The 12,898-nt window shown below is 53.9% G+C and overlaps 1 protein-coding gene across 7 annotated transcripts in view; it reads right to left on the bottom strand.

Moving 5' to 3' along the window:
* Positions 1–1,673: 1,673 nt before the first annotated feature.
* The window catches only part of SH3PXD2B (SH3 and PX domains 2B), a 71,111-nt gene continuing 59,886 nt past the window's right edge, over positions 1,674–12,898 (bottom strand). For 5 of the 7 annotated variants that reach the window (XM_065029511.1, XM_065029512.1, XM_065029514.1 and 2 more), the window contains 7 exons: positions 12,208–12,312; positions 11,443–11,526; positions 10,017–10,134; positions 8,526–8,752; positions 7,936–7,985; positions 7,341–7,466; positions 1,674–6,411 (listed from right to left, as the gene is read on the bottom strand). In XM_065029511.1, the coding sequence (XP_064885583.1) occupies positions 4,915–6,411; positions 7,341–7,466; positions 7,936–7,985; positions 8,526–8,752; positions 10,017–10,134; positions 11,443–11,526; positions 12,208–12,312 (2,207 nt within the window). In that variant the 3' untranslated portion in view covers positions 1,674–4,914. The remainder of the gene's footprint in view (positions 6,412–7,340; positions 7,467–7,935; positions 7,986–8,525; positions 8,753–10,016; positions 10,135–11,442; positions 11,527–12,207; positions 12,313–12,898) is intronic. The other 2 variants (XM_065029515.1, XM_065029517.1) reach the window with 1 other exon arrangement.

Here is a 12,898-nt window from a genome sequence, read left to right as displayed (position 1 = left end):
CCAACAGTATCTCTTTTTACCTATTACGATATAATCGTTAATCAGGATAATCCATAGCGTTGAGACTGACAGAATGCAACGAGTTGAACTGGGCTCTGAATACCCTCTGTGGCTCCTTAGATATCGTAACAGAGAGTGAAATACATAATCTTGTTGTAGTAGGAGTATTAGTTATCTGTTAATAATGTGTGGATGTAAGTTTGCGCTTGAGAGGGGGTCTACCCTAGTTACTCATTTTAGCATTAACTTTCCTATGGATATAGGTTGACCTGTTAGTGAGAAGAGAGTCATATGGGTTTGGGATTTTTGTAGGAACAGAGCTTTGACACACTCTTTGTTGGTGGCTGCTTAAAGGCCCACAGTTGTTATGTACAAGGTTGTTAATTATCCGCTAGGGGAGGTTGTACCCTTTTTTAAAGGAGCTGTACCCCCTTTAAATTACTCTTGATAATCTTCATTGGGGTGGCTGAGGGTTCCTGGAGGAGATATCAAGGTTGAACTATCTATATTTCCCAGCAGTTCTGAAACACACCGGTGGGCAAGGTTTGCATTAATGCCATCTTTTCTGGGACTTGCAAGTGTCCCAAATGTCTCACCCGAGCTGCCCCATCTCAAGCGAGGCAGCTGCCAGCCGGGCACTGGGGCTGTGGCAGCTGCACAGCTGCTTTTTATTTCTTGTTTCTTTTTGCTTTTATTTTTTCTCTTTGTTTGTGTTTCTTCCTTCTAGTTTTTTGTTTTCCTTTATTTATTTTAATTTTGTTTCATTCTGTCCTTTTGTTCGGTTCTGTAGCGATGCCTGTGTCTTTGTTTCGCAAGCAGAGGCCAACAGCAGGCTGCTCTATAAACTGTTTATATCCCAAAACGCAGCCCGCTGAAGCCAGACACCAGTCAAGCAGCCTCAGATGTGGTTTAGAGCGGAGTGGAATAATTCATTCATAACTCTGCCCTGGCAAGAAAACGGCCACAGTTCAGCATTTGCACGAGAACACAAGCTGCAGGTGGCGCAGGAGCCCGGCAATGCCTATTTATGCCAAAAATGCCTTTTTATAAACTCTGCTGCCTCGCTTTATCCAGAGCGCTGATCCCTGTGAGCTGCCAACAGAGTAATGCTGCCGGTCTCAGGCCGCAGAGTGACTTTGCAGCACGTCGAACATCCGTCCTGCTCCCGTCACCTGCGCCACAGCCCCTCGTGCTCCCTCCTCTCTGACACAGACCCCCTGACCGCAGCAGAGCAGGACACTACAATGTACCCACAGCCCAGCCCTGCTCCTGCAGTGCCACCCACGAGCTGAACTGGGGCACAGCAGCAATGGAGGAACTGGACTATTTGTGGCCATGGACCATGAGACTGACTTGTAAGCATCGCGACTTTCCCCAGCCCCATTGCAGGGGATGCTGTGGGTAGAAGCTCTTGCTGCAAATGAAGCCGGGCAAACACAGCACTGCCCTGTTCACCTCCCAGGGGACAAAAGCATTCGCGGACAGAGAAATGTCTCACCTGGGGATGGCTCCTCTGCAGCACAAGGGAGCAGCTCAGCAGCTCAGGGCTCCTTGACCGTATCAACGTTATGGCAACAAGCAGCACATGCCAGACCCTGAACCAGGTCAGTGGGCAGAGCTGCCATCACTCTGGACAGGAGAGCAGCACATCTCCAGAGACAGCCAGACACAGGTTCACCAGGGTGCTTGAAACCAGTCAAGCAGTTTCTTTTTATTTCTTAAAAAAAGAAAACCAACAAACAAAACACCCCCCCCCCACCACAAAAGCCCCCCAAAACACTGACAAATAATAATAATCAATAAAAATCGGTCCCCTAACAGTGAAAGTATAGATATGGCATTTACACAGCTATATCTATCTTCCATTCTCCCCCCCACCACCCACCCACAGTAATGTAGATTTATACGCGCTTACATAATATCGTGACACACGGACAGACAGACGGGCTTTGAGAGCCTGCGGGAAGGAGCGGGGCGCAGCGGGGGCCTCCAGCCTGCCGGGATCGTGCCAAACTGCAGGACCCCCGAACACCCAGCTCTTCTGCCCCAAGCCACGGTGATGCCTCCCCCACCAGGAGCCCCGGCTTTGGGGCTGCGCTGGTGATGGACAAGGAGGGAGGTTGATCTTTGGCTGATGGGGTGATGTGCCCTGCGGTCAAGCTCAGCGTACTGAGCCTCCTGGCCACCCTCTGCCTCCTCACGAGGTAGTCGGGGAGCTTGGCCACTTCTGATGCGATACGAACAGAGATGAAGAGCATCCTGGCAGAGGGCACATGCGGCCTCCAAACCGGGGGGCATGTGTCTGATAGGGGTACAAAGCCCTGCCAGCCCTACGACTCTTGGCATCTTCCCGAGAGGAGCCGCTGTCCAGCCTGTGGTCCCTTTGCATTTGGAAGAGTGGTAGGAAGGGGTAAGGCTGTGGGTGTTGGCACCCTACCGAGGGTCACCCCCTCCTCGGGCACCCACCCTTCTTGGAAGCTCTTTGGGAACAAGGGAGCGATCCTGTCACACGCTCAATGAGCCAAATACAGTACTTGTGTCAGCAAAACGAAGCACTACCAGTTCTGAGGTTCAGTCTGGGAGGAAAGCAGAAATAGCCCTCATTCATAGTATTGAGGCCACAGAAATAGCATTGTCCCCTCTGAGGAAAGCTGAGGGCAGTGAGGTCTCTGAGACAGAGAAAGGAGAGACTTTTCTGAGACATTCAGCAAAGAGAGAGCAAGGACAGTGCCATGGAGAAAGGGCACACAGCCCTTCCACACCTTGCATGAACCTGCCAGAGAAGGGGATGCAGGTCCAGCCCCCTCCCCAGATACGGTGGGGCTGGATTTGGCTGCTGGGCAGCTCTGATTTAACTCATCCTGTCCCCATTCCGTTCCAAAGCAAAAGGGATTTACTGGCCCCAGAGATGCGCCGAGACAAGGCAGCGTTGTTCGCCCAGCCCACCCTGCGAGTCTCCCGGGAGCACATCAACACCTTGCAATGTGCCATGCAAGAAACTTTGCTATGGCATCAGGTTGCAGATGTATTGCTTATTGCCAGCTCAGGTGAGTCAGCCTGATGAGAGGCTGATGTGCCACCGGAGAAAACCGCAGGTGGGAGGGAGAGAAATCAGCAGGAAACTGGGGTGTACGCGTTCCCACAGCTAAAAATCAGCCTGGGGGCTTTGTGGTTATGAGGCCAGACTGGGATGGGTCAGGACTTCTCCATCAGATCAAACCAGGGCTGTGACAACCTGCCCCATCTCCTTCCAAGACTGACCCTGGCCTGAGGCACCAACATTTTCATTCTGTACACAGAGACATCTTCAACTCCATGTTTCCAGGGAAGAAACTATGGGACAGAGAAAGAACTGAGCACTTGGGGGAGTTGAGAGCGCTCCTTTAATTCTACCAGCCTCAAATTAGAGGGAAAACTGTATTTTTTTTCAGCAGCAAAACAATGCGGCTGTGGAGCTGCGGCTGCAGCACTTACACTTGCAATTAGACTAGAAAGGGCAAAGGGGTTTGGTCAACAAGAAACCATGAGAAGCACTGGGTTTAAAGCTCTTCCAGAGAGACAAATGTGGCCCTGAATCTGCAAGTACAGAAGGGAAGAAAGCGGCAATGGGGAATAACAGCTCATCCACACTCATCTTCCTGCTGGGTTAAGCAACACTGCGGGCAAGACGAGGCTTGGCAGGAAAGTCAGCATAGAAAAACTCCAAGTCCTGCTTGACCTGGAGCCCCCCAGCCAGCCCGCCACGCAGGATGAAGCGAAAGCACCTGGAAGACAGGCAGATGGGGTGATGAACAAGGCAGGGAGCCCCTGAGCACCAGACTCACCTCACAATTGGTTGTGATGAGGAGCCAAACTCCCACATTCTGGATTGCACTTGGTAATATCAGCACCTACGGAAGGACCCACCTCCTGGCTGCTGCCCGTCAGCCCAGGGAGCACTGTGGGTCCCAGGAACGGGTGGTCCCCCTTAGTCCAACAGGCAGGGCAGTCTGCGTGGGAAGGAAGGCAAAGCGGCACCTTTCCAGGGCTCTTGGGGGTCATTTTGGTCCTCTGTGCTTTGCATAGTATTCTTCAGCTACCAAAGCAAAACGCCTCTTGTCGTTTGGCTGCAGCACTGCAAGGGAGAAGCCTGCATAGCGCCCTGGATCAGCACAGAGAGGACCTGTTAAATATCTGTGTGTGTATTTTTCTGCATCATTTTTTCTACCAGGAGGATGTTGAAGGTAACACTTGTCGTAAAGCAGGGAAGGATCAAGGGATCGTCCCGTGGCACGGACAGGGATAGGGAGCAAAGCGCAGCCCTTAACCGGAGCACAACGCCTGTGGCTGCACCAGCACAGGGAGACACAGGGACCCTGTTCTCAGCAGCCACTCCTCCTCTGTGTCACACTCCCCACGGCTCTGCTACACACCTGGACTAAGCAACATGACCTACAACCTTTGACTGTGACCCTGAGCCTCAGGGAAAGGCAAATCATGTTGTGCAGCCAGATTTCCTTTGCCGGTACCATGCCACGCTTCACTTCTCTCCCTGGTTACTGCCGCATTTCTTTTTAATTCCCTGTACGGATGGAAAAAGTGTCTATCAAGGTCCATCTCCCCAGCACAGAGAACCACAGTAACCACTGTATGCCACGAAGCTTGGCCAGAGCATCCCCAGCTGCATGGCTGGGCTGCCAGCACGGCCACGGGGATGAAAGACTCGGGGGACATGGGGAGGAGGGTGGGTTGGAGCACACGGGTGAGAAGGCCGAGCTGCCTCCTCCAACAGCCACCAGCTGGGATGTGTGGGATCTCAATTATTATCTTTTTTTTCTTTTTTTTTAAGCCAGCCTCATGTAAAACTATAAATTAATCTGCTAATTAAATAGGTGAGAGACCAGGGAACCTCTAGCTGTGCAAGCAGAGGAGCCGCTATGGCTTCTTCCGTAGGTAATTGGAAGGGATCCAGCCCTCCCAGCACGGCCCCCCAGTCAGGACCTTGCAAAACCACCAGCCACTGCTGTTCTTCTCACGAACTTCAAACAAAGTCCCTTCTTTAAAGCTGTTGGTTTCCTCATCACCTTCAAAATCCGCCACTGCCACATAGAGAGCATCCCTGGAGATGTCCGGACTGGGGACAGGGGCTGAGGTCCTCTCCTTGGCTTCCCCTCTCTCCACTGGCTTAGATATGACCTTTGGGCTTATGCTGCCTTTCACTTTGGCTTCGTCTTGGATGGAGGCAGCGAGGAATGGCTTGGCTTTCGGAGGAACCAGCATGGGCCTCCCCGGCACTGGGGATGACCTGATTTCGGGTGCTTCCCGTGCTGGGGCCCTGAGCTCCGCCATGGGGCCAGAGGCAGGAGCCCCTGTTTTCTTGGGAGGGGGGGGTCTGCGGGGTGGCACAACAGGGCGCTGCGGCGGGGGGTCCCTGGCACCGGGGGTGTTTGCTGGGCCCAGGGGAGATTTGGGCAGCACCTCTTTCATGGCGTGGCTGTCCACCTTGGGCAGGGGTTTGCTCTCCACGCTCGGTCGCTCCTGAAACCTTCCAGAAGCCTCTGAAGAGACCGTGGCATTAGCCAAGGAACTTTCGCCGGCAGCAGCGTCCTGCTCAGAAGGTTTCTCCGGGCACTTTGCAGGTCTGAGCTTGCTCCGCAGGCTGCAAATGTCAAGTTTATCATCAGCTGGGGCTGGGTCAGTCCGGGGGGCTGCAGCAGGTTTTGGCCTGATCTGCGGTCTTGACTTCAAGAATGGATTCTGGGCAATGGGCTCAGGTTTCTCCTCCACGGGCTCAGCTTTTGGCTTGGTTGGCTTGACAATGGGCCGCAGGTTTGGCTTCTTCACCTCCTTGGCTGACACCTTGTGTCCGCATTCCAGCCCCATTTCGTTTTTCAGCTGGAAGAGTTTACCCTTCTCTGGTTTCAGCTCAGGCTTCTTGCTGTCCTTTGGGGCCACCGATTGCTTGGGTGGGATCATGGGCAAAATCATGCCTGGGGGCTTGGGGGGAGGCCTCTGCCTCTCCAGTAACTCGCCTTCTGATTTAATGATGGACTCCTTCCTGGGTGGCAGGCTGGGCTTCTCCTCTGCGTCGCGGTCCAAGATCTCCTCATAGCCACTGGTGAGGGCCAGGTCCCCACTCTCGGGAGCCTCCTTCCCCTTCCAGTCTTTGGCCCACTTCCCACCGCAGTCCGTACCATTAGGAGGAGCCTCTGGCAGGGGACGGCATGGTCCCGTCACCTCCTCGCCGGTGCTGCTGTCAGCCGTGGCGTCGCCGAGCCGGAGCTGGGCCATCTCGTTGGGGAGCGGGGCCAGGAAATTCGGCCTCGACGCGTTGCTGGTTTTCTTGTACTTATCGATGAACGTGGCGGGGGCCCAGCCTTCCTTCTCCTCAATCTGAATGTACCACCAGCCGCTCAGGTTCTTCTCAATAACCTGCCGAGGGGAAAGGAAACCTCAGACATCCACACAGAAGCCTCCTCTGCACTAAAGGGGATGCTTGCTGGCTCTGACATGATGTCAGGGTGGCATGTGGACCCAGCACCTCCCTGTCCTGGTAATCAAAGGCCATGTAATCACAGGACTGGCCTCCCAGCAGGAGGGGAACCTGCTTATGACCTCTGCCAGGGAAGGAGACCTGCGTGCCATGGGGTCAAGGAAAGACACGCCAACATCACAGAGCTGTGGCTGAACTGTCACCATCCCGCCCAGGAGCCAGGACCAGGATGCCGGCTGCTGGCGGTGGCCACTGTGCGGCACTGTTGGAGTGATCAACCGGCAGTGATGCTGCACGGACCAGCAACCGTCCAGCCTCTGTGTGCTCCAGAGACAGGGCTGGGACCTGGGAGGAGCTGACTGGGGCAGCCGTAAAAGAAAAATCCTCTTAGAGAGGCACAATTTACATTTTGAAAAGCAAAATCCCATCTGCAAGAGGGATTCTGCCAGAAAAAGTGGGTGTGCCAGAAGAACAATGCTTGGAAGGGCTTTTAACTTCACACCTGGCCTAATTAAGTAAAAAAAAAGCCATCTCTACCCCCATTTGTGGTGTGGTTTTAATTTCCATTAGCTCAGACAACACAGCAGCCAAATACCTGGGGTACAGGAGGCCACCGAGAGCACCAGGGACTCCAAAGTCTCATGAGCTCATATGGGTTTCTCTCCCACTCCAGGAAAGCTTTGGGATGTTAACAATCCACGGAGGCAATGAGATGCACCACCATGCCCAGTTCCCACCCAGAACGCCGTGGTGAGCAGATCTTCCCTGCCTGGCAAGGGAGCTCCTGCCTGAAACAGGCCCCGGGGCAAAGGGAGTCAGGAACGCTGTGCTGACAGGAAGATGCAAGAAGGGAAGACGACAGTCTCACCTCTACTTTCATTCCTGCCTGGAAGCTGATGCCGTCAGGGATGGTGGTCTGGAAGTCAGCGATGGTGTAATATTCCTCTTCCACTTGAGGAGGGACAGGAGGTTTAGGCAGGTTCAAACCACGTGGCTATGACAAGAAAAGAGAAAATCCACCAGTGTGTTTCTGCACAAGGTGTGATGGAACATCCGCATGACCCACCAGCCTGCAGGGACACCAGCCAGCACGGCCAGGCCAGGGAGACCAGCTGTGTCCATGCTGGTCCCTCACCAACACAAACCAGCAAACTGTTTCCAGGCTGAGCAGAAAACTGCTCAGCACCAGAGCTCTCGCTGACAGCAGAATCACCCTCCCTCTGCAGCCTCCCACCCAGCCTAGTGAGACAGACTGGCCAAAAGTTCATTGAAAGATCACATGCAAAGAGAGGAGATGTAAGGCAGCAGGGGACAGCAAGTGTGCTCCAGCCTTGACCAAGAGCAGAGCCCATGGCACAGGGGCAAGATCCCAGGCGAAGAAGAACCAGCGACCAGAGGTCCTTACAGCGCTCCTCTCTAATTCCCTTTGCCACTGCTGCTCTCTCACATCAGCTGGCACTTACTATGGTGAGGTCTCGGCGAGGAGGGGGTCTCTGCCTCATCTTTGGTGACTCTGTGGAGAAAGAATTTCAGATACTGTTGAGTTTCTGGCATTTGGTTGCACGTGTGTTCATGAAAGACGAGTGCAAAAGAAAACAGAAAGGCTAGGACCAAGCCTGACCCACGAGCACAGAAAGCAAAGGAGGAACCTGTCTGCCTGCTGCCCTGATGGCATGGGTCACCCAGGTTTTGAAGGCATCCCAGCTTTGCATCAGGTGCTGCTGTGGTCACCATGTGAAACTGGTCTTTAATTGCAGGCCTGACCCAAAAGACCTGACCTGCAGAGGGGTTAAAATGCCCCAGCTTCTGAGAGAAGAGCATCTCCAGCTGAATCTGCAGTCAGGGAAGGGTCCTCATCACATTTGCTGATGCTCAGCAGACCCCTGGGCAGCACCGTGCCTGCACAATGCCACCTCCAGACCTTGTGGCAGAGCTCACAGCGCCTGCAAGCCTTCTGCCGCCCTCAACACTGCCTTACATCGCCCAAGAGCCTGCAGGAAAGGCTGTGCTCACACCCCAGCCACCACTGGCCTCCTCCCAGCTGGTCACTTACTGCGTCGGATGTCAGCATTGGGCAGGGGGCGGCTGTCGAATCTCCCATCCCTTTGGCCAGCGAGCCCATCCTTCTCTCGGCTCACCACGACCTGCTGCCGGGAGATGCCATCCAGATCCAAGGCACACGAATGAGCGGAGGAGCCTGACCCCAGCTTCGGCGAGAACATTTCTCCATTCCCCTTTTTGAGGTAGGAGGCGGGGGCCCAGCCTTCCTGGCCCTGGTACCTGCGGTGACAACACAGCAGCATCACTGCACAAACCCCCGTGCAGCACCGGTGACATGAGCCCTTCCCAGAGGACTGACCCGCTGCGCTCGAGCAGCACCGAGCCACCAGACATCCTGCGCCAGAGCTGGCCGAAGGTACCGCATGACCTGGGCAAAACGAGCTTGCCCAGTGTCAAACTCTATGGCCCGTGGGCACCTGGAGACCTCCAGCCGCCACCAATGCTCCCGTGCACGCCGGCTGCAGCCAGCGGGCCGAGGGCTGGGAACGACGCGAAGCCCAATTTCCTTTTGACCTCAGCAATGGAACCAGTTCAGGAATGAAGCGCACTGGCATGGGAAGCAGAGGGGAAAACCAGAGGGCTGCTGCTGGGATTGATGTATCTGTTGTCTGGAGAAAGCATAAGCCCTCTTGCCTGCATTGGCAGCACAGATCCCTCCCCTGAATTTGCACTGTTTAGGAGAGAAACCAGCCCCGTGATCTGACTGAGAAACCACATCGGCAGAGTGTCCCTGCCATGCTGGAGGGTCCTGCGCCAGTGTCAGGAACCCTCCCCGCTGGCTGGGCTGCAGACGCTACGCTGAGATGGCACCAGCTACTGAGCTTGTGTTTGCCTTTAGAGCTCCCGTGGCAGCTCTCCTCTGCCTCTCCTAAAAAGTCAATGGACGTTTTTCTGGAGCTTTGTTGCTGCCAAGACCACAGGTTCAATGTAAGGTTAAGAAAATTGCAGCATGTGCTCCCACCCTGCTCAAGTCTGGCCATTTGCTAGACCACAGATGAGAGAAAATGAGCTTCCAGGAGAAAAGAAGTACCAGCTTGGGACAATTTGGTGTCTTTGGTCTCAGCACACTCTTCACAGAGCAGAGCTGGCCAGAACAATAGTTGTTCTCCACAAGAGCCTCCTAACACAGCCAGAGGGTGCAGCCTGCCTCCAGGACACTCGCTGGTTTTCCTATCAGCAGCACACGATGTAACAGAAACGTTCACACCAGCTCCCTTTGCACTGCTGGGGCATGTGATGCTGTGATGCAGTCTGCCTCCCAGCACAGGAAATCAGGGGATTTTAAAGATGTTTAACCACAGCTGAGCTTGGCCGAAGCCCTGAGTGTCAAGTAGCCTTAGTTTTAGGGATGGAGAGCAAAGAGTTCTGGTACTCTGCCCTTCCCAACACTCGTCTTTGGAATGAACATCCCCTGTGCATCAGGTCTTTGCATTGCACAGCCCCAGCTGCTGTGCTGGGGACGAGGAAGAGGTAGGGACGGTACCTGATTTTCCACCAGCCCTCCAGGTTCTTCTGGATCACCTCCACCACAGCCCCTCGGTCCAGGTTCATTTCATCCTGGTCTCTGGCGGTGTACGGGTAAATAACGGTGTACTTCTCCTCTGTCGGAAAGAAAGCGCCGTTTCACAGAGATACTCTTTATGGAAACCTGGGCTCAGCTGAATGATGGTTAAGTGCTTTATATAAATGATAATTCTTGTTGTAATACAGGTGCAAACACACAGAGAGACACAACCATTCAGAAGAGAAATGCCAGTGAAATATATTTCAAAACAAACTCAGCTGCATTTTGAAGTGTAAGCTTTGGTGAGCTAGTCTGGCCCAAAAAGTTGTCTAAACCAGTTCCTCCTCTCCCTTAGGACTAAAGACTATCTTATATACAGCAGCTCTCTTTTCACCTGCTCTTCACAGAAGCCCTTCCACTCATCCATTTCATATTTCTTCCTTGGAGCCTTTAAAGAAGAATTGTCTTCTATACAGGGAAAGAAATCCCACAGACATCAGGAAGTGACCCCACACACACCAACGTGCTCTCACACACAGCTCTCAAACCGCTCTGCAACAGCAGCTCTAATGTGAACTTCCCCATTCAACAGTTTGATCCGCCAAGACATTGGTGGTGAGCCTAGAGGAGAGTCTGATGTCCTGTTCACTGGACTAAATGATGGTAAGCAGGGACATGGATGCTCTTCCCTTCAAGAGGAAGGGGAAACATCTTAGCAGCCATGCAGACAACATGTCAAACAGGTCCGTCCGTCCATCCATCCATCCATCCCTCCCTCCTTCCCTCCCTCCCTCTCCCTCACCTTGTTCTGTCCTCTCTGGAAGAAACCCAGGAAAGTAATTGCCTGAGCTTAAGCAGTGCCACAAGAGCATGACGGTCATTTTGGCTTTCAAAACCCACACCTCTGGATATTTATATATCCCCACCATGCAGGTTTCCTGGATTTGCCTTGTTGGAAGAGCACAGCTCTTGAAGGGCCTGATCTCCCACTCCCTTCATGCAAATGAGTCAAAGAAGAAAATATCCTGTCACGTCCAGCAAAACCAAGCTGGCTCTTCTCCTCCTGACCCCATCTGAGCCTCCAACCCCCACGCCATGGCTCAGGATTTAGTTACTCTTACAAGAACTAAGGCAGCAGCTGCAAGAAGTTTGCATACTTGTGTTGGGGGAAAGCAGAAACTTCATTCTCTGTACCCAAAACAAGCCTGAAAAAGTGAGAAGGAGCAGCTGACAGAAGAAAGAGAGGTGGACGTGAATGGATGTAATGGAAGGCTGAGGAGCACGTACAGCACACATTGAGGACTGACACAAGCAGGATTCATGACATGCAGAGCAACCAAACATGCAGGCAACAAGGCTCCAAGCACAAAACACGGGCAGCCAAACAAGTCTCTGTGTAGTCCACCTTGACCCCATCCACTGGTGTACAAGTCCCCAAGAGTCCGACGGCAGCCAACGTGCCTGGGCAGAGACCAGTATCTCCGTGGGACTGGGAAGAGCATGTTGGGGAAGCAGGAGAAGGACAAGAGAGGACATAAGGAGACAGCACTTCAGGTCCAAGAAGAGACAGGGCTGACACCAGAGAGTGGCACCGAGACTGTACTCACCTGGGGCCCTCTGAGGGTCCTCCCCAGCCTGAGCCCCCCTCCCAGGTCCATGTCCCCAGGCCAGGGGCTGAGCCAGCTACAGCTTTGAGCGTACAGTGATCAACGAAAGGGATGTGTTCTCCAGGGGCACGTCAGATCTGCTCTAAGCAAATCTGAAAAACTTGCTGTTTTCCTAACGTGAGCTCGTGTATGCTCTTTGTTCCACATGGGTTTAGAAGACACATGAACTGTCCTAGGACCTGAGCTCTGCTCCTCCGCCAGCGCAGCTAAAACTACTCCCTGGGGCTTAGAGGAGGCACTGGGACGGCAGGGCTGAGTGTTCCAAGGAAGTGACACCTTCAGCCCCTTTGTGGGAGAGAAGAAAGGCCCAAAGAGACACCCCCAGCACCCAGGTGGCCCACTCCTGCTGCAGCACTGGGCAGGCAGGACCATTACAGACATGACCCCACAGCACACGTGGGTCTGTCCCCTGCCCAGGTCGGGGAGCGCTGTGCAGTCCTGCCAGCAGCTCAGCGCAGCTCAGCACAAAGAACCTGGGGCAGATGTCTCCAGCGGCCTCTCACCTTCATCAGGCTGCATTGAGAACTCATCCTGGACACCATCCTGGGCCTCCAGGCAGGTCGCTGGCACCCAACCTTGCTCCTCCGACGTGCTCACAAACCACCAGCCTGAGAAGAAAACAGGAGGCAGCTCAGTCAAGGGCTCCCAAGGGCTGAAAACTGCCTCCCTTCCTCCAAACCACGAGCCTGGGTAGCTTGGCCCTCCCCTTGCTGCCTCCATGGGAAGCTGGGGTGACCCCAGAGCAACAGAGCCAAGCGCTACCCGAAAGGGAGCACGGACAGTGGCATGGGAGAATCACTGCTGAACACAACTGAATGTACAGCTCCCTCCCCGGGAGAGGCTCTGAGATCTGAATGGCTCCACAAATGGGAGAGGCTCTGAGATCTGAATGGCTCCACAAACGGGAGAGGCTCTGAGAACTGAATGGCTCCACCAGCCACGGCATTTGTGTTCCTTCCTTCATGGTTCATTTTCCCTCAGCCTGGGTCAGCAAGCCCAGGCTAATTAGCAAAGATGAATACACTGTCTGCAAATCAATACCTGACTCCTGCTGCGCCCCCAACTTTGTTACATTTGTGGAAATGGCAGATTTTAAAAGCTAGAAGCAAATGCAGGATTAAAACATGAGCTCTCCCAGAGGAAACCCAGCCAGCCCCACAGCGGACACAAGCAATTCCAGGCCACCCTGGGTGT

The sequence above is a fragment of the Columba livia genome, chromosome 14, assembly GCF_036013475.1.
Source record: "Columba livia isolate bColLiv1 breed racing homer chromosome 14, bColLiv1.pat.W.v2, whole genome shotgun sequence".
In the NCBI taxonomy this organism is placed as follows: domain Eukaryota; kingdom Metazoa; phylum Chordata; class Aves; order Columbiformes; family Columbidae; genus Columba; species Columba livia.
The sequence above is the reverse complement of the archived record's forward strand: the minus strand, read 5'-3'. Positions and strand labels throughout refer to the sequence as shown.